Source organism: Bombina bombina, chromosome 2 (assembly GCF_027579735.1).
Source record: "Bombina bombina isolate aBomBom1 chromosome 2, aBomBom1.pri, whole genome shotgun sequence".
NCBI classification, from domain to species: domain Eukaryota; kingdom Metazoa; phylum Chordata; class Amphibia; order Anura; family Bombinatoridae; genus Bombina; species Bombina bombina.
In genome coordinates, this window is record NC_069500.1 from 851,810,854 (window position 1) to 851,833,470 (window position 22,617).

A 22,617-nucleotide genomic window follows, 5' to 3' on the forward strand; every position below is an offset into this window, starting at 1 on the left:
TTCTTACAGGGGTAATGCAACTTCAGATATCTGGCTGATAACCAAACTCTCTGACCAATCGTGTAATGTGGACTGCCCCTATGTCGTAGATTGTAGTACTTGCTTTGTGAAGATTGAGCCTCGAGAATGTGGTTCTTCACAGATGAGAAAATTCGTGAAATGTCATTAATGGAATCGTTTACTTGAGGACAAGGGGAATCAATCTTAGGTAAAAGATCAGATCGAGGATGTAGTCCGTAATTAATAAAAAAAGGACTGAAGCCAGTGGAAGAATTCACATGGTTGTTATGTGCGAATTCTGCCAACGGAAGGAATGTCGCCCAGGTATGTTGTTCCTGTGAGCAGTAACAACGTAAAAACTGCTCTAGAGATTGATTCACTCTTTCAGTTTGTCCATTCGATTGTGGATGGAATGAAGTCATAAGACACTGTTCCATATGAAGGGCTTTACAGAGATTCCGCCAGAATCTGGAGGTAAATTGTGTACCTCGATCACTAACAACAGATTTGGGTATGCCATGCAATCGAACTATCTCCCTGAGGAAGAGGTCAGCAGTATGTCTTGAGGTAGGAAGAGCAGTTGTGGGGATAAAGTGGGCCATTTTTGAAAAAAGGTCTGTGACAACAAAAATGGTATTGTAACCATTGGATCTGGGAAGGTCGACTATAAAATCCGTTGAGACTTTATCCCAAGGCTTTTGTGGTGCTGGAAGTGGTTGTAAGAATCCAAGAGGTCATTGTTTGGAGTATTTTGATGTAGCGCAGACAGTGCATTTGGACAAGAAGGTTTGAATAGATTTTTTAATGTCAGGCCACCAGTAAGATCGGAGAAGCAGTTCTGTAGTCTTTGTTATGCCCATATGTCCTGCGAGAGGTGAATCATGAACCTGTTGTAATACAAGTTGGCGGTGGTTAGGTGGTATATACAATTTACCATCTTTATAGTATAGACCATCAGTGTGTAGGGTGAGATACTCCACAGGTAAGTTGATATCAGATCTTTGTCCTTCTTTAATCTGCGATGTCATTGAAGTTAATAACCCAATGAAACAGTCTCGAGGGATAACAGTAGTTGTAGAATTTTCTGATATAGATTTCCTGAGTTGTCGAGATAGGGCATCCGCCTTTCCATTCTTGTCTCCAGGCCTATAGGTGATGTTATAATTAAATCTAGAGAAATAAAGGCTCCATCGAAGTTGTCTTGAAGAGAGTATTTTATTTGTCTGAAGATACTGCAAGTTTTTGTGATCAGTGAATATTACTATAGGGTGTACAGCTCCCTCCAATAGATGACGCCAATGGTCAAATGAACTCTTTATCGCCAACAACTCCTTTTCTCCTACAGGGTAGTTTATTTCAGCAGGTTGTAGAACCCTTGAAAAATAAGCGACAGGATGCAAAGGTTCTTTGAATGAGGGTCTTTGAGATAGTATAGCTCCTATTGCATGTTCCGAAGCATCAACTTCCAATACGAATTGATGATTCAGGTTGGGGTAACTCAGGATGGGTTCTGATGAAAATTTCTGTTTGAGGAAGTCAAAAGCATCTTGGGCTTGCTGAGTCCAGGAAAAGGTAGAATGTGCCTTAGTCAGATCTGTGAGAGGTTTACTTATAGTTGCAAAACCTGGAATAAACTTCCTATAAAAGTTGGAGAAGCCTAGGAAGCATTGTACTTCTTTCTTACAGGAAGGAACAGGCCAGTCTACAATGGCCTGCACCTTTTTGTTATCCATAGATATACCCTGTTCAGTTATGTTATACCCTAGGAAGGTTATGTTTTTTGTCTCAAATATGCATTTTTCGGGTTTAGCATACAATCTATTCTGTCTCAACCTGGAAAGGACTTCTTTGACATGAATTCTGTGTTGTGTCAAATCTGAGGAATATATCAAGATGTCATCAAGATAGACAATGACAAATACATCCAATATGTCCCTGAAAATGTCATTAATGAAACATTGGAATTTTGCTGGGGCGTTGCACAGCCCGAATGGCATTACAGTATATTCATAGAGACCATATCTGGTCCTAAATGCTGTAAGCCATTCGTTACCAGCTCTCATTCTGATAAGATTATAGGCGCCTCTGAGATCCAATTTAGTGAATAACGAGGCACCTCACAATCTTTCTACCAATTCTGGGATTAACGGAAGTGGGTACCTGTTTTTCTTTGTGCGTTTATTTAACTCTCTGTAATCGATGATAGGCCTGAGAGTACCATCCTTATTGGTAACAAAAAACATGCCAGCACCAGCTGGGGATGTACTAGGCCTTATAAATCCTTTCTTAAGGTTTTCGTCTATGTAAGCCTTCAGATTTTCTAACTCAGGTTTAGAGAGTGGATATAGATGCCCAAAGGGTATAGACACACCTGGAAGCAGGTCTATGGGGCAATCGTATGCCCTATGGGGTGGAAGTGACTCTGCTTCGGTCTTGTCAAAAACGTCTCTAAATTCCTGGTAATGGAAGGGTATCCCAACTATATCTACAGAATCGGTTACAGAGAGGAGGGTAGGACTATTAAGTGAATCTTTTTCTTTAATGCAGTCAGGAAATGTAATAGTGAAATGTACCCAATCTATATTTGGTTTATGAGAACATAGCCACTTTATGCCTAAGATTACATCAAACATAGGGGAAGTGATTACATCAAGGGATATTTCTTCAGGTGTGGTGTTGTCTGTAAATAAGTGAAGTGAAATGGTTTGATGTGTGAGAGGACCACTTGATAACATACTACCATCAATGACTTTCACTGACACAGGAGTTTGCCTAGGAATTAAAGGTATTTTATTAGATTTCACAAAATTCATGTCAACGAAATTCCCACAGGATCCAGTATCAATTAAGGCTGTTGTCTTGATCTTGTAACGTTCCCACTGTAGAAAGATAGGGATTGTTAGATAGGATGTAGAAACTAACTTGGAGAAAAAATTAGTTTGGGGTATAGGTTCCTTACCTAGTTTTTGTTTTGCCAAAAGGGGGCAATTCTTTACTTCATGCTTAGAGGAAGCACAATATAAGAATAGGTTTAGATTCTTTCTCCGAGTCTTTTCTTGTAAGGATAAGGGACCTTTAATAAAGCCAATCTCCATTGGTTGTGGCTGGTCCTTACTAGGTACTGTGGAGGGTGTAGGCAGCTTCTTTGCAATGCCCAATTTCTCAGAACGTCTCTCTCGTAGACGTCTGTCTATAGATATGGAGACTGTATAGAATTCCTCTAGTGTCTCTGGTAGCCCAATATGCGAAATTTCATCCTTTAGCTCCTCACTTAACCCTAGTCGGAACTGATTTTTAAGTGAAATTTCATTCCACATAGAGTCTCTAGCATATATTTTAAATTGTGTAATGTAAGTTTCAACCGTATTTTTGTGCTGTTTCAATGCACGTAGGTTGTTTTCAGCCGATATTTGTTTATATGGATCGTCATACAATGTTGACATTTCTCTAAAGAAAGCTTCTAAGGACCCTAAGATTGGGTCCTCTTTCTCAAAGAAAGTATCTGCCCATGCCCTGGGCTCTCCCCTTAGATAAGAGATTACTGTTAAAACCCTTGTTCTTTCAGAAGCATAGGTTTTAGGTTTCAGTTGAAACATAAGCATACATGAGTTCCTGAATTCTCTAAACTGAGAGCGATTGCCAGAAAACTTTTCAGGTGTTGATACAGCTGGTTCTGGGGGATGCTCAGCAGTATGTGGTTTAGCTGCAAGGGTTTCTCTGAGACAAGCTTTTAGAGCCTGATTCTCTACCGTCAATTCATGTGCATGAGACTTGCTAATTTGTGTTTATCTGGGACCTTTCTAAGATCATATTGATGTGGCAATTGCCTTCCTTAATCAGTCGTTTACAAACTGTTTCCTCTCCTGCTCTAGATACCAGTATTGCTCAGATTAGGTAATGTTGTTGGGGTCAATCCCCTTTTTAGATTAGCTTTAGGGCAATCCGTGTATTCTCTGAGCCCTGAGGGTTACGGTATATTTGAACTATTACCCAGGGAAGTAATTCTGTTTTTGAAGTCTCACACACACAGTCCTGATTTGTTTCTTAATCTAAGTTTTAAATGTATGTCTCACATATTTATGATATACATTTGGTACTATTTACCACCTTTTTTATTCTATCATTAGTAAAAGTTACGTTTTCATAACCAGTTCTTGACACAATCCGGTTTTCAATGCATACTGTTACTATATAGTGTTTTGTGAGTGCTAGGTACTGTCAAACTTCTCTCTCTTTTTTGTACCTATGAAATGAATTAGCTAGGAGATCCACCCTGTCTGACAGGTTCTTTAAATGATCAGCCATAGCGTTAGGATCCATTACCAAAATTAAACAGGTAGTAATATTTTAACAAGACAGGAAGGCTGGAAATTAAATGAAGTAATCCAAGTCCTGTTATTATTTGTGGCTGGATTATTATGTAATGATCAATACAACAAAAGTTAGAAAGTGTTGTTTACTTGGTAATTCTGGTATATGCACAGTTTATAAATTAGTTTTTGTGTCACAGAAGTAACTACGCTTAAGGGAACTTCCCTAGTTACTTATGTGACTTGATATAGCCAAATAACTATCACCTGTGATCTGGGGTGCTAAGAAAACAGAGAAATAAGTTACGGCATTAATATTAAAGAATAGGAAGTTTGTACCTTAAGTCCTTGAGGGAGCGTACCCTGCTAACTCATCTATTTGTCAGATGAGTAAGTAACAGCCTGTTCCTTCTTGTGCAGCTTACCGGCGTTTCCCCAGCGTCTGTGTGTAAGGAGAGGCGCTGCAGCAAGCTGATGGCCGTAGCTGATGACGTAGGTGTCAGCGCTCTGGAACCAGCTCTCTGTGCTTAGAAGAGGAAACTCGGAGAGTTAACAAGTAGGCTGATATAGATGATCCTTGCTGGATACTTTGCAGAAATTAGAGTCCTAGTCTGGAGGCTTGGAAATCTTCTCGAAGTAGGAAGTGGCTGAGGTTATCAGAAAAGCTTCAATAATCCAGCAACGAGTAAGGCAGGATATGACCTTTTATAAGGAGGAGGTGATCTTCCTTAAAGGTGTAGCGCAACAAGAAAGGTAAGTCCTTACAGCAGGCAGCACTGCCACTAACGAAGGATTTTTTAATTTATTTTTGGCTGAGATTTTTCTGGTGGGGGGGAGGGGGCAGGTGCACGCGCTCAAGGCAGTAACTCTCCAGGAAGTTCCGGGACCGGGAGTCTCAATAGTGTGGCTGACACCTGCAAATTGCCGGAATAGGGGAAGCAACATGTCACCCGGTCCCACAATACTATCACAGTGACATAGCCCTTCTTAGTTTCTACCCATGTGTAGTGGTAGCCGTCCTCCTCTGGGAGTAGCAATAAGGAAGGGGGAGCGAGTGGGGCAGTGAGGACACACACACAGCACAGGGAGGTAATGGAAGGGGGAGAGGACAGTCTGAACTACCCCAGAAGAGCAGTACTAGAGTTAGACAGAGGCGGAAGACAACAGTAAGTTACACAGTATGTCTACCATTTTTTTTTTCTTGTCCCTTCACCTTTTCTACCCTGGTAAGGTGTAGCGGTAGCCCTCCTCCTCTGGGAGTAGCAATAAGGAAGGGGGAGCGAGTGGGGCAGTGAGGACACACACACAGCACAGGGAGGTAATGGAAGGGGGAGAGGACAGTCTGAACTACCCCAGAAGAGCAGTACTAGAGTTAGACAGAGGCGGAAGACAACAGTAAGTTACACAGTATATCTACCATTTATTTTTTTCTTGTCCCTTCCCCTTTTCTACCCTGGTAAGGTGTAGCGGTAGCCCTCCTCCTCTGGGAGTAGCAATAAGGAAGGGGGAGCGAGTAGAAGACAACAGTAAGTTACACAGTATGTCTACCAGGTTTTTTTTTCTTGCCCCTTCACCTTTTCTATTCTACCCTGGTAATGTTATTCATTGCACACACGCATAATTTATATATGTGTGTGTGTGTGTGAAATACTTTAAAAAACTACATTTGATTTGACTAAAAAGTTGTATATACATATACAACTAATATGATAATATTATATACTAAAAAAATAAAACGCCCATTGTATTTAAGCTAGTATATTGGATTCATTACTTTTTAAGTGCCCCTAATTATACTTACATGTTTGCATTTTATTTGTAAATGATTATTATGTATAATCCATGCTGGAAAAGCACACTTTCACTGCCACAGTGCTTCAGTTAAAATCCTTACAGAATTGTAATTCAAGTGCAACTATCTCCTACTCATTGTAAAATGTACTTATTTACAAAATGGACATATATGTATGCTATGGTTTCATTCTTTCAGATGCAATTTTACAGCATACCCATAATAATCATATTATAGCTTTCTATGATTATACAGGACTGAATTTATGTTATATATATTTTAGTGTTCCTCAATTTTCCTAATATAAAACTTTTCATGCTGTATGCTATATAGCATAACAATTTATGTGAATCTAGTATTGTGTATGTGTGTGTATAAGGGCTGGTTGATTGTTTTGTGATACTACTTCTGCCCATAGTAATCTCCTTGTTAATGTTGGTCTGTGTGTAGACCAGTCTCCTGTCAGTATGTATGTCTAAACTGATTTGTAATTGTGCCAGTGCTATACCTAACTTGGGCATTTCTTAGATATGTTGCTAAATATATACACAATTAAAATGGGCGGAGCCCTCTGAGGGGCGGGGCTAGTGCTCCCCCATCTTCAAAAGTCACCAGCTGCCACTGACTACATGTGCTGATTCACATCCAGCGTTGCAGCTAACAGCTGTGAAATTATTTGTTGGGCAACACTATGTATCAACATAAGTCACGACCGCTACTCACCTGGACCTTTGCTTTGATATAGCAACTTTGTTGGCGAACAGGAACGCTGGTAATTTGCTGCCTGAAAAGCCGGGACATTTCAATACAAAGCAGCAAGTATGGCGAGATGTATTTACAACTATCCGCTTGGATTAGATACGAGGTTTCCCCATGTGTGTAATTGGCACTAACCCTTTGCAGTAAACTTTGGGACCGATCATAGTCCAAGTGGTATAAGATACAAACGCAAGTTTTGGAAGTGGATATACTTTGTCGTGCATTTATTAACTTTTGCCCTGTATTTACCTGGAGCGTGCTTCGCCACTAAGTGCTTCTAATATCTTGCAGAAAATATTGTAGCAACTCAAGTTGCTGGGAAGTGTGCTATTTGCACTAAGTGCTTCCATATAATTAATCACAGCAATTGGTTTATGTTGCTTCTGTGTTTTACTGAATACATGTGACGTGATATCATGCTATCAAATGTTTCTAAAAAGTGATGGTTGTTATGTTTGTACTCACAATAAATACAAGTATATTTAAATTTGCATTGGTGCAGCCTTGTCATTCTTTGACATTTGAATATATATCATTTGTCCTTTCTTTCACTTATATATAAAATTAGAAAAAAACAGCCGCCAAAGGGCTTTAACATAGAGATACATATACACACACATCTAATAATGTATATATATGTGTCTATATATGTGTACATGTATATTAATTTATATGTGTATACAGAAAAATACAGACATAAAAACAGAAAAATATATATATACATATATATATATATATATATATATATATATATATATATATGTGTGTGTGCATTAGCGCCTTTTGCCGTTAAGTTAACATTAATATTTGAAGTATTGTTTATGTTTTGCTATGTTTAAACAGTGGTGAAAAAAATAAGATGTGATCTTCGAAATATATGCTAAAATAAAAATAAAAATTAGCTAATAAAACAAATGTTGAGAAAAAGTGTTGTTCTTTAAATTTTATGTGCTAAAATTAGGAGTGAATTTAAACTTCTCTAAGTGATATCATAAAAAAACAGAATTTATGTTTACCTGATAAATTACTTTCTCCAACGGTGTGTCCGGTCCACGGCGTCATCCTTACTTGTGGGATATTCTCTTCCCCAACAGGAAATGGCAAAGAGCCCAGCAAAGCTGGTCACATGATCCCTCCTAGGCTCCGCCTACCCCAGTCATTCGACCGACGTTAAGGAGGAATATTTGCATAGGAGAAACCATATGGTACCGTGGTGACTGTAGTTAAAGAAAATAAATTATCAGACCTGATTAAAAAAACCAGGGCGGGCCGTGGGCCGGACACACCGTTGGAGAAAGTAATTTATCAGGTAAACATAAATTCTGTTTTCTCCAACATAGGTGTGTCCGGTCCACGGCGTCATCCTTACTTGTGGGAACCAATACCAAAGCTTTAGGACACGGATGAAGGGAGGGAGCAAATCAGGTCACCTAAATGGAAGGCACCACGGTTTGCAAAACCTTTCTCCCAAAAATAGCCTCAGAAGAAGCAAAAATATCAAACTTGTAAAATTTGGTAAAAGTGTGCAGTGAAGACCAAGTCGCTGCCCTACATATCTGATCAACAGAAGCCTCGTTCTTGAAGGCCCATGTGGAAGCCACAGCCCTAGTGGAATGAGCTGTGATTCTTTCGGGAGGCTGCCGTCCGGCAGTCTCGTAAGCCAATCTGATGATGCTTTTAATCCAAAAAGAGAGAGAGGTAGAAGTTGCTTTTTGACCTCTCCTTTTACCGGAATAGACAACAAACAAGGAAGATGTTTGTCTAAAATCCTTTGTAGCTTCTAAATAGAATTTTAGAGCGCGAACAACATCCAAATTGTGCAACAAACGTTCCTTCTTTGAAACTGGTTTCGGACACAGAGAAGGTACGATAATCTCCTGGTTAATGTTTTTGTTAGAAACAACTTTTGGAAGAAAACCAGGTTTAGTACGTAAAACCACCTTATCTGCATGGAACACCAGATAAGGAGGAGAACACTGCAGAGCAGATAATTCTGAAACTCTTCTAGCAGAAGAAATTGCAACTAAAAACAAAACTTTCCAAGATAATAACTTAATATCAACGGAATGTAAGGGTTCAAACGGAACCCCCTGAAGAACTGAAAGAACTAAATTGAGACTCCAAGGAGGAGTCAAAGGTGTGTAAACAGGCTTAATTCTAACCAGAGCCTGAACAAAGGCTTGAACATCTGGCACAGCTGCCAGCTTTTTGTGAAGTAACACAGACAAGGCAGAAATCTGTCCCTTCAGGGAACTTGCAGATAATCCTTTTTCCAATCCTTCTTGAAGGAAGGATAGAATCTTAGGAATCTTAACCTTGTCCCAAGGGAATCCTTTAGATTCACACCAACAGATATATTTTTTCCAAATTTTGTGGTAAATCTTTCTAGTTACAGGCTTTCTGGCCTGAACAAGAGTATCGATAACAGAATCTGAGAACCCTCGCTTCGATAAGATCAAGCGTTCAATCTCCAAGCAGTCAGCTGGAGTGAAACCAGGTTCGGATGTTCGAACGGACCCTGAACAAGAAGGTCTCGTCTCAAAGGTAGCTTCCAAGGTGGAGCCGATGACATATTCACCAGATCTGCATACCAAGTCCTGCGTGGCCACGCAGGAGCTATCAAGATCACCGACGCCCTCTCCTGATTGATCCTGGCTACCAGCCGGGGGATGAGAGGAAACGGCGGGAACACATAAGCTAGTTTGAAGGTCCAAGGTGCTACTAGTGCATCCACTAGAGCCGCCTTGGGATCCCTGGATCTGGACCCGTAGCAAGGAACTTTGAAGTTCTGACGAGAGGCCATCAGATCCATGTCTGGAATGCCCCACAGCTGAGTGACTTGGGCAAAGATTTCCGGATGGAGTTCCCACTCCCCCGGATGCAATGTCTGACGACTCAGAAAATCCGCTTCCCAATTTTCCACTCCTGGGATGTGGATAGCGGACAGGTGGCAGGAGTGAGACTCCGCCCATAGAATGATTTTGGTCACTTCTTCCACCGCTAGGGAACTCCTTGTTCCCCCCTGATGGTTGATGTACGCAACAGTTGTCATGTTGTCTGATTGAAACCGTATGAACTTGGCCCTCGCCAGCTGAGGCCAAGCCTTGAGAGCATTGAATATCGCTCTCAGTTCCAGAATATTTATCGGTAGAAGAGATTCTTCCCGAGACCAAAGACCCTGAGCTTTCAGGGATCCCCAGACCGCGCCCCAGCCCATCAGACTGGCGTCGGTCGTGACAATGACCTACTCTGGTCTGCGGAATGTCATCCCTTGTGACAGGTTGTCCAGGGACAGCCACCAACGGAGTGAGTCTCTGGTCCTCTGATTTACTTGTATCTTCGGAGACAAGTCTGTATAATCCCCATTCCACTGACTGAGCATGCACAGTTGTAATGGTCTTAGATGAATGCGCGCAAAAGGAACTATGTCCATTGCCGCTACCATCAACCCGATCACTTCCATGCACTGAGCTATGGAAGGAAGAGGAACGGAATGAAGTATCCGACAAGAGTCTAGAAGCTTTGTTTTTCTGGCCTCTGTCAGAAATATCCTCATTTCTAAGGAGTCTATTATTGTTCCCAAGAAGGGAACCCTTGTTGACGGAGATAGAGAACTCTTTTCCACGTTCACTTTCCATCCGTGAGATCTGAGAAAGGCCAGGACTATGTCCGTGTGAGCCTTTGCTTGAGGAAGGGACGACGCTTGAATCAGAATGTCGTCCAAATAAGGTACTACAGCAATGCCCCTTGGTCTTAGCACAGCTAGAAGGGACCCTAGTACCTTTGTGAAAATCCTTGGAGCAGTGGCTAATCCGAAAGGAAGCGCCACGAACTGGTAATGCTTGTCCAGGAATGCGAACCTTAGGAACCGATGATGTTCCTTGTGGATAGGAATATGTAGATACGCATCCTTTAAATCCACCGTGGTCATGAATTGACCTTCCTGGATGGAAGGAAGAATAGTTCGAATGGTTTCCATCTTGAACGATGGAACCTTGAGAAACTTGTTTAAGATCTTGAGATCTAAGATTGGTCTGAACGTTCCCTCTTTTTTGGGAACTATGAACAGATTGGAGTAGAACCCCATCCCTTGTTCTCTTAATGGAACAGGATGAATCACTCCCATTTTTAACAGGTCTTCTACACAATGTAAGAATGCCTGTCTTTTTATGTGGTCTGAAGACAACTGAGACCTGTGGAACCTCCCCCTTGGGGGAAGCCCCTTGAATTCCAGAAGATAACCTTGGGAGACTATTTCTAGCGCCCAAGGATCCAGAACATCTCTTGCCCAAGCCTGAGCGAAGAGAGAGAGTCTGCCCCCCACCAGATCCGGTCCCGGATCGGGGGCCAACATTTCATGCTGTCTTGGTAGCAGTGGCAGGTTTCTTGGCCTGCTTTCCCTTGTTCCAGCCTTGCATTGGTCTCCAAGCTGGCTTGGCTTGAGAAGTATTACCCTCTTGCTTAGAGGACGTAGCACTTTGGGCTGGTCCGTTTCTACGAAAGGGACGAAAATTAGGTTTATTTTTTGCCTTGAAAGGTCGATCCTGAGGAAGGGCGTGGCCCTTACCCCCAGTGATATCAGAGATAATCTCTTTCAAGTCAGGGCCAAACAGCGTTTTCCCCTTGAAAGGAATGTTAAGTAGCTTGTTCTTGGAAGACGCATCAGCCGACCAAGATTTCAACCAAAGCGCTCTGCGCGCCACAATAGCAAACCCAGAATTCTTAGCCGCTAACCTAGCCAATTGCAAAGTGGCGTCTAGGGTAAAAGAATTAGCCAATTTGAGAGCATTGATTCTGTCCATAATCTCCTCATAAGGAGGAGAATCACTATCGACCGCCTTTATCAGCTCATCGAACCAGAAACATGCGGCTGTAGCGACAGGGACAACGCATGAAATTGGTTGTAGAAGGTAACCCTGCTGAACAAACATCTTTTTAAGCAAACCTTCTAATTTTTTATCCATAGGATCTTTGAAAGCACAACTATCCTCTATGGGTATAGTGGTGCGTTTGTTTAAAGTGGAAACCGCTCCCTCGACCTTGGGGACTGTCTGCCATAAGTCCTTTCTGGGGTCGACCATAGGAAACAATTTTTTAAATATGGGGGGAGGGACGAAAGGAATACTGGGCCTTTCCCATTCTTTATTAACAATGTCCGCCACCCGCTTGGGTATAGGAAAAGCTTCTGGGAGCCCCGGCACCTCTAGGAACTTGTCCATTTTACATAGTTTCTCTGGGATGACCAACTTGTCACAATCATCCAGAGTGGATAATACCTCCTTAAGCAGAATGCGGAGATGTTCCAACTTAAATTTAAATGTAATCACATCAGGTTCAGCATGTTGAGAAATGTTCCCTGAATCAGTAATTTCTCCCTCAGACAAAACCTCCCTGGCCCCATCAGACTGGGTTAGGGGCCCTTCAGAAACATTATTATCAGCGTCGTCATGCTCTTCAGTATCTAAAACAGAGCAGTCGCGCTTACGCTGATAAGTGTTCATTTTGGCTAAAATGTTTTTGACAGAATTATCCATTACAGCCGTTAATTGTTGCATAGTAAGGAGTATTGGCGCGCTAGATGTACTAGGGGCCTCCTGAGTGGGCAAGACTCGTGTAGACGAAGGAGGGAATGATGCAGTACCATGCTTACTCCCCTCACTTGAGGAATCATCTTGGGCATCATTGTCATTGTCACATAAATCACATTTATTTAAATGAATAGGAATTCTGGCTTCCCCACATTCAGAACACAGTCTATCTGGTAGTTCAGACATGTTAAACAGGCATAAACTTGATAACAAAGTACAAAAAACGTTTTAAAATAAAACCGTTACTGTCACTTTAAATTTTAAACTGAACACACTTTATTACTGCAATTGCGAAAAAACATGAAGGAATTGTTCAAAATTCACCAAATTTTCACCACAGTGTCTTAAAGCCTTAAAAGTATTGCACACCAAATTTGGAAGCTTTAACCCTTAAAATAACGGAACCGGAGCCGTTTTGAACTTTAACCCCTTTACAGTCCCTGGTATCTGCTTTGCTGAGACCCAACCAAGCCCAAAGGGGAATACGATACCAAATGACGCCTTCAGAAAGTCTTTTCTAAGTATCAGAGCTCCTCTCACATGCGACTGCATGCCATGCCTCTCAAAAACAAGTGCGCAACACCAGCGCGAAAATGAGGCTCTGCCTATGCTTTGGGAAAGCCCCTAAAGAATAAGGTGTCTAAAACAGTGCCTGCCGATATTATTATATCAAAATACCCAAATAAAATGATTCCTCAAGGCTAAATATGTGTTAATAATGAATCGATTTAGCCCAGAAAAAGTCTACAGTCTTAATAAGCCCTTGTGAAGCCCTTATTTACGATCGTAATAAACATGGCTTACCGGATCCCATAGGGAAAATGACAGCTTCCAGCATTACATCGTCTTGTTAGAATGTGTCATACCTCAAGCAGCAAGAGACTGCTCACTGTTCCCCCAACTGAAGTTAATTGCTCTCAACAGTCCTGTGTGGAACAGCCATGGATTTTAGTGACGGTTGCTAAAATCACTTTCCTCATACAAACAGAAATCTTCATCTCTTTTCTGTTTCTGAGTAAATAGTACATACCAGCACTATTTCAAAATAACAAACTCTTGATTGAATAATAAAAACTACAGTTAAACACTAAAAAACTCTAAGCCATCTCCGTGGAGATGTTGCCTGTACAACGGCAAAGAGAATGACTGGGGTAGGCGGAGCCTAGGAGGGATCATGTGACCAGCTTTGCTGGGCTCTTTGCCATTTCCTGTTGGGGAAGAGAATATCCCACAAGTAAGGATGACGCCGTGGACCGGACACACCTATGTTGGAGAAAAGTAACTAAAATTGTTGCTAAAAAAGGTAATGTTAAAAAATGCATCATTAACAGTGTTTAAAATTTATTATGTGTGAAAACTCCTTATATAGGGTTATACGGTACTAAGAGACTGAGTAGTAAAAAGTGAAATATCAATAGCAATATTTGAGATTATATATTTATGGGTCCAGAGCTCAAAATAGCAGGTTCCAAGGGACCAATCAGATAGCCCTTATATAGTAAATGCACACAGATGTAAAGAATCTTTCATATTTATTATCGATTAAAAGTTTTACAATATAACAATTAGAAAGGGGACGTCTCCCCAATTGCACAGCCTAAAATTTCTCTAAAATCATAAAAATCTAAAACAGACTTAAAGGGACATGCCACCCACATTTTTTATTTTATGATTTAGAAAGAGAATACAATTTTAAACATCTTTCTAATTTACTTATATTATCTAATTTGTTTTATTATCTTGATATTCTTTGATGAAAAGCATATCTAGATATGCTCACTAGCTGCTGATTGGTTGCTGCACATAGAAGCCTTGTGTGATTGGCTCACCATGTGCATTGCTTTTTCTTCAACTAAGGATATTTAAAAAATGAAGCAAAATAAATAATGGAAGTAAATTGTAATGTTGTTTAATTTTCTATTCTCTATCTGAATCATGAAAGAAAGATTTTGGGTGTAGTGGCCCTTTAAATAAAACGATCTCTGTAATTGTCAGCAAATATTCAAAAACTATATATCATATAAGCACGGTTGAATTTTGTATTGTGAACTCTCGTAATGATAGATTCGTTATCCGGAGTGAATTTTTTTATATCACCTTAAAATTATATGTGAATAGTACAGAGTATCTATGCAAGTTCCGTAATAGATTGTGATGACACACAGAGGTATGTTTTCTAGGGGTGATTACACACTCCCTTCAATTGTGGTTAACACAAATTTTAAAGCTTACTTTTTCTGAATCCTGGAAGAGCTTCTGGAGCCTGTGTCCGCCGGCTATCTCTCAGCCGAGTCAGCACGCCGCATGGATCTTGGCGTCTGACGTCACCGGTAAATCCGCCTGTCATGATTTTGTCCGTTCATCGCCGTGTCACCGCGGCTCCCGGATCTTCTCTGAGTGAATGATGTCACGTTGCTTAGCAACGTGACGCATCCTCCGACACACCCCTCTGATGATGTCGCCGCTCCTGCCTTTAAACCACGGCGGGAGATCTTACTCGGGGCCCGTTTGTTTGTTCCCCTTGGAGTTTGTGAGTACCATACCAAGTTCTGTTTTCTATTCTTGTGTACCGACTTCTGCCTGCCTGACCAAGCCTTTTGCCTTAACCCTACTACTGATGTTTGGATACCGACTTCTGCCTGCCTGACCTTGCTTTTGCCTTAACCCTGCTACTGTTGTTTGGATACCGACTTCTGCCTGCCTGACCTTGCTTTTGCCTTATTCCTACTACTGATGTTTGGATACCAACTTCTGCCTGCCTGACCTTGCTTATGCCTTATCCCACAATCTTTTCTTGGATAAATATTACTACCTGCTTAAAGGGACATTTACTTTTACAAGCTGCAAAAGAGAACTTTGCCTTTCTGTTTGTTATAAACCTGCTTAAAGGGACATTTACTTTTACAAGCTGCAAAAGAGAACTTTGTCTTTCTGTTTGTTATAAACCTGCTTAAAGGGACATTTACTTTTACAAGCTGCAAAAGAGAACTTTGTCTTTCTGTTTGTTACCATTCTCATCTGTTTCCTGAGTGGGTCACGTCCTGGTTCTTTCTCAGTGTGCTAGCGTGTGTTTTCTATTCACGCTAGCAGTTGGGTTGCATCCCGGACTGATTCCTAAACGGCTGACACCGCCGGTTGTCAAAAACAGAAGAAATTCTCAGCTGGAGTGTATGTTGTATCCAGGTATGATTTGGGAGATAAGTTCTTTGTGAGCCAGTAGAAATTGCACCCTGCACCTAGTGCCAATGCACGCAGGGATAAGTTAGACTCAGATATTGATTATTCAAAACATAGCAGAATAACCTCCCTAGTGAGTGAAACGCGTCGATCTAAGTGACTGTGCCTATTACAGATGATGACATCTGAATCCCAGATCAACTTTTAATCAATATCTGAGGTAACCCGGGTTATTCTGCTACGTTTTGAATCATCAATATCTGAGTCTAACTTATCCCTGCGTGCATTGGCACTAGGTGCAGGGTGCAATTTCTACTGGCTCACAAAGAACTTATCTCCCAAATCATACCTGGATACAACATACACTCCAGCTGAGAATTTCTTCTGTTTTTGACAACCGGCGGATTTACTGGTGACGTCAGACGCCAAGATCCATGCGGCGTGCTGACTCGGCTGAGAGATAGCCGGCGGACACAGGCTCCAGAAGCTCTTCCAGGATTCAGAAAAAGTAAGCTTTAAAATTTGTCTTAACCACAATTGAAGGGAGTGTGTAATCACCCCTAGAAAACATACCTCTGTGTGTCATCACAATCTATTACGGAACTTGCATAGATACTCTGTACTATTCACATATAATTTTAAGGTGATATAAAAAAATTCACTCCGGATAACGAATCTATCATTACGAGAGTTCACAATACAAAATTCAACCGTGCTTATATGATATATAGTTTTTGAATATTTGCTGACAATTACAGAGATCGTTTTATTTAAGTCTGTTTTAGATTTTTATGATTTTAGAGAAATTTTAGGCTGTGCAATTGGGGAGACGTCCCCTTTCTAATTGTTATATTGTAAAACTTTTAATCGATAATAAATATGAAAGATTATTTACATCTGTGTGCAATTACTATATAAGGGCTATCTAATTGGTCCCTTGGAACCTGCTATTTTGAGTTCTGGACCCATAAATATATAATCTCAAATATTGCTATTGATATTTCACTTTTTACTACTCAGTCTCTTAGTACCGTATAACCCTATATAAGGAGTTTTCAAACATAATACATTTTAAACACTGTTAATGATACATTTTTTCACATTACCTTTTTTAGCAACAATTTTAGTTACTTTTTTTATGATATCACTTAGAGAAGTTTAAATCCACTCCTAATTTTAGCACATAAAATTTAAAGAACAACACTTTCTCTCAACATTTGTTTTATTAGCTAATTTTTATTTTTATTTTAGCATATATTTCGAAGATCACATCTTATTGTTTTCACCACTGTTTAAACATAGCAAAACATAAACAATACTTCAAATATTAATGTAATACTAATAATCATTAAGAAAAATTAAACTTTGTTCTGATACCTTTAGCTTTTTTAGCGCACTTACCCCACTCCCCTTTTCACTTAAACAACACTGAGAAGAACGAAGGATCTTCTCATTTTGTAAGTGTGTGGTATCTCCTTTGTACCAGCGCTCTACTGTCACCCCACAGATTTCAATTTACAACAGTTTCAATTTACAACCATTCTTTCTGGAACCTAACCCCGGCTTAAACTGAGAGCTACCTGTATTGGGTCTGCACCCTCACCTCAAGCAGATGGACAGGAAGATAATAGGGAAGTGGCTGCTCGATAGCGGATCAGGTCAGACAGACCTCGCTGAATGCGGAGAGGAATACGCTCTCCGTATTCAGCATTGCACCAGCAGCCTGAAGATTTGTGGCCAATCGTCTGCCAGCAGGGGGGGTGTCAATCAACCCGATCGTACCCTAAATGTCAACGTTTACAGCATTTAAGAATACTCATGGAACAAAATCTAACTGCAGCATAAAAAGCTACATGTGCTATGTTACATGACTAAGTCAGGTGCGCAAATTGTCCTTTAGACTCAGTTTTCTTTCAATATTTTTAGCATACATTAATTTTGCTATCACATTTTTAAAAAAAATGTATTTTCAAAACAGTAATGGGCCATTATAGTCAAAACATGACATGCTCTGTTGTCCCTAGATTGCTGTACATTCATTCCCCGCAAAGGGTTAAAGGGACTTAAAACCCCAAAATGTTTATTTCATCATTCAAATAGAACCTACAATTGAAAAAAAAAAATCCAGTTTACTTCTATTATCAAATTGTCTTTTTTTCTTGTTATCCTTTGTTGAAAAACAGGAAGGTAAGATCAGGAGTGTGCACGTGTCTGAAACACTATGGGCTAGATTTATTAAGCCCATACGGCAGCAAGTTCTGTCAAGAACTTGCTCGCCTTCATTTATCAAGCAGCGGTCACCAGACCGCTGCTTCCTGAGCCTCTTCGCCACCTCTAATCTGGCGAAATCCAATCTCCTCGGTCTAGTCAGACCGAGGAGATTGACAGCGCCTGCCCGCGCGTGATTGGCTGTGTGCGGGCAGGGGGCGGGATTGCACGCGAGCGCAAAATTGCGCTCGTGTGCAATGCCGAATACCTGCGGGTATTTTCACCCCGCCACAGGCGAGCTGAGGCGTACAGGGGCGCGTATACCCGCCCCTGTACGCCTCAGCTTTAATAAATCTAGCCCTATATGGCAGCAGTTTTGCAACAATGTTATATATTAGCAAGAGCACTAGATGACATCACCATTTCCTGTCATGTAGTGCCTCAGGCACGTGCACGCTACCTATCTAGATACCTCTTCAGGAAAAAACAACATGCGAAAGACACAAATTCGATGATAGAAGTAAATTGGAAACTCTTAAAATTGTATTCTGTATCTGAATCATGAAAGAAAAATGTTGTGTTTTATGGCGATTTAAATACACAGCAGAAATACAGCTCGGGACCCGCAGAGCACTGCCAGTCCTGATTGGAAAATGCTGTTGATCCAATAAACAGCACTAGTACTGCAACTCAGATGTGAAACTAGAGTTGCAGATTAGATCAGCGCCATTTTTCACTTGGGACCAGCAAGTATTTATACTGTGTGGATAAACCTTATAACGGCCCTTTAAATGATTTAGTGGCAGAATATCTCTTGAATAAAATTATTTCAAATGTATACACAATTCTTCATACTAGAGAAAATAATTCAAATAATATGGGGGTTTCTTCTCAAGTGAAGCTTCTTTAGTGAATCTATGAATTAATATTAGGCAATTCATTATAAAAAGCATAGCGTATTGCATTGTGCACCTAAGGCAAGCAATTCGTATGTTTAAAGCATTAGATTCTTGTATTGAGTTGCTGTATATCACTTTGGAACCTTGGAGCAAAGATTCATTATGTAAACCATAGGGAACTACAAAATACTACAATACAATATACTCTGTATAAGTAAATATAGCAGGTAAAAAAGGTAATTTTAATAACTGACAATATATTTTCATAAATTTAAAGATGTTGACAGAAATAGGGAAAACGTGAAAAACATATAGTTACATTTTATAATTTACCTGTTGTGGGTTGATATATGCAGCCATTATGGATTCAATGTCAGAGAATGAAAAGGACATGTTTTGCATGAGAAAAGTAAATTGTTCATTTGTTTTCAAAATATCCCTTATAGTAAATAATCCGTCTATAGAAAGGAGAAAAAAAAAAGACATTCAATTCACTGATAAAGTTGTTTTTCGTTTTTCTTTTTAAATACAAAACAAAGCAGAGGACTATGGGACAGATTTTAAAAATAAGACAAACAATTAGATAAAATTCAACATTTCCATACAGCACAATCTAATGGCTTATAATGGGGAAGAATGTTTGAGTTCTGACAATATCAAGCCTTGTGATTATTCATACAGTCCCATAGTCATTACAGAGACTAATGCAACTGATTTAACGGGACATGAAACCCAATTTTTTTCTGTCATGAGTTAGTAGGAGCATCTATCTAATTTTCTTCACTGTCTTGATATCATTTTTTTAAAAGCATACCTAGATAGGATCAGTAGCTGCTGATTGGTAGCTGAACATAAATGCCTCATGTGATTGGCTCACTCATGTGCATTGCTATTTCTTCAACAGAGGATATCTAAAGAATGAAGCAAATTAAATTGGAATGTTGTTTAAAATTGTTTTCTCTATCTGAACCATGAAAGAATTTGTTTGGGTTTCATGTCCCTTTAAATCTTTGGGAACTCAGTAACATACTGCATTTTTTGGTCTAGGAAAATAGTGTATTTTTTTGGTTGGTATGGCTACTTTGGTTGGTATGGCTACTAGTGTATTTTTTTGGTTGGTATGGCTACTTGGAGGGCAGCGTTCTTTCTTTTTTAATAATATATAATCTCTTTTGCCTAAAATGAACATGGATTCTGATTTCTGAATAAAACAAAATAACATACTAATACAGTGTTCCAAGATACATGTTTAGTTAAGCTATATTGATGATTTGTTTATTGAATAGTGGGGTGACATTGTCTTCTTCACACAGGAAGGAAGCTTGTATTAAATATTATTACACATGTAACTCATCTTATGTGGTCTATGCACTGAATTGCCCATGTGGCTTTTTGTTTATTGGGGAGATATCTTAGAATATGAAGGAGCGCTTAGGCCAGCATAAGTTGAAAATTTGTAATCCGAAATTTATGCACTCTCCTATACTTATGCATTTTCATGAGAGGGAACATAATGCGGTTGCATTTTTTTTAATATGTTTTTATATGTATTTTGTCAAATAATATAAATATGTTTTTATATGTTTAGATGTATTTTGTCAAATAATATATATATGTTTTGATGTTTATTTTTAAATATTATTGGCAAATTTAGTTGGTGAGGCAACTTGTGAAGTGGGCATTTTTTCCCCCCAACAATGTTAACAAAGATATGCATTTGTGGTTGGTCTGTCGCCCTTTGACTCACTTCCTCCTGGCATTGTGGAAAAAAGTGAATTTAGTTGGTGTGACTTTGGAAATGAATATGTCTGAAATGAACAAGTGAACATGGATTCTATGGGGCCGAATTATCAAGACCGCTGCTCCATAACTTGTCCGCCTGCTCTGAGGCTACGGACATCAATCCGCCCGATCCAATACGATCGGGCTGATTGACACTCCCTGCTAGCAGCCGATTAGCCACAGTTCTGCAGGGGGCGGCATTGCACAAGCAGTTCACAAGAACTGCTTGTGCAATGATAAATGCCGACAGCATATCATGTCCGTCCACACTTTGATAAATCAGCCCCCATGAGAGATCTTTAGGTTTTTTGCCTCTCTCAACTAGACTTTTCGAAAAGGTACATTTAGCTGGCTTATCTTCCTTTCTGTATTCATCCTTGCTGGGAATGCGTTAATAAAAATATATTATTTCAAGCATCTCATGCCTATAATTATGTTCTAAAATGTCTTTAATTCAGCGCACTGCTTTTCTTAATTACTTGTTCTGGCTTGATTCTTTTCAGGCTTTTATCCTGTCCCCTTGTGTTGTTATTTACAAGTGACAATATTTGGTGCCGACAAATACAAATTGTTTCCTTTTTTCCCATTACATATTTGCTAATTAAAAAGAAATTATTACTATTATAAGATCAGAGTACTGAAAATTCCTTCCTGGTTTAGACAGGTATTGTGATGGGCCAGGTAGAATTAAATAGAGGAAAATATTTTGGCATTAAATAATGTTGTTTTCTTTTCCTTAATCAACATTTTATGTTTAAAAATTATTTCAACTGCCTTACTCTGTATGTATGTCAAAAAGAGACACGGCATCATTGTTAAAAATCATATCTTTGTTATACTAATTATAAACTACTAGTCCTAAAGCCCATTCACACAGGCCATTTTTGGCAGTACAGCGGTCCCACCCCTTGCTCTCTCTCTCCCCCTCTCTTTTGCGCTCTCTCTCGCTCCACCTCTCTTTGTGCCCTCTCCCCCTTTCTTTTGCGCTCTCTCTCGCTCCACCTCTCTTTTGCTCTCTCTCTCCCCCCTCTCTTTTGCTCCCTCTCTCCCTCTCTCTTTTTCTTTCTCTCTCCCCTCTATTTAGCTCTCTCCCCCTCTCTTTTGCTCTCTCTCTCCCCCCTCTCGTTTGCGTTCTCTCCTTTGTGCTCTCTGTCTCCCCCCCTCTTCTGCATGCTTTCTCTCCCCCTCTCTTTTGCTCTCTCTCTTCCCCCTCTCTTTTTCTCTCTTTCCCCCTCTCTTTTTCTCTTTCCCCCTCTCTTTTTCTCTTTCCCCCCTCTCTTTTTCTCTTTCCCCCCTCTCTTTTTCTCTCTCTCCCCCCTCTCTTTTTCTCTCTCTCCCCCCTCTCTTTTTCTCTATCTTCCCCTCTCTTTTTCTTTCTCTTCCCCCGACCACGCCCACTTTCATTGCAACAGCATGTCAGGTAAGGCCAGGTGTGTTTGTCCTCGTGCTGTCTCTACTGCACATGACAGCTTCAGACAAACACACTTGGCCTTTTATATAATAGGATGTTTCATGCAGGCATATACTTTATTGAGACAATAAAATAACAGTTTTGAAATTCATAATAATTAAGATAGCCACATCAAAAGTTATTGGAATTTACAAATGCATAGCACTCAGCATACCATGAATATGTGTGTATAAACCTTTAAGGGACATTAAACATTAAATAGATGCTAGATAGAATGATACATTTAACAAAAAGATTAGTATGAGGATAACGTATATATTTTTTATATTTTCATTAGTTGTATAAAAAGTAACAAAATAAGTGTAAAGTTTTAATGTCTATAAAAAAATGGGAGCTGCCATGTTGAAACTTAGGTTACTTTCTCTGCTGTTGACAATTAGGGACAGTTATACATAGGTCTCTAGAATGTGTAGGCAATGGCTGTGTGGAATATAACACTGTCCTGTACTTCCATTTTTAACAGGAACAGAAATGCCCACAATTTCAGAAAGGAATTAAAGGAAAAGGGGACAAAATAAATAATAAAAGCATATTGTAGAGATTTTTCTATAAATATGATTTATCATTTTATATTATCATCACAAAGTGTTTAATGTCCCTTTAATTACAGTATATCCTTTGTGTATGGAAC

General features: G+C 39.8%; 1 protein-coding gene across 1 annotated transcript in view; it reads right to left on the reverse strand.

Moving 5' to 3' along the window:
- LOC128649747 (phospholipid-transporting ATPase ABCA1-like) overlaps positions 1 to 22,617 on the reverse strand; it is a 2,013,556-nt gene that overhangs the window by 1,667,582 nt on the left and 323,357 nt on the right. The window contains exon 6 of the mRNA XM_053703184.1: positions 19,067 to 19,191. Coding sequence (XP_053559159.1) covers positions 19,067 to 19,191 — 125 coding nt within the window. The remainder of the gene's footprint in view (positions 1 to 19,066; positions 19,192 to 22,617) is intronic.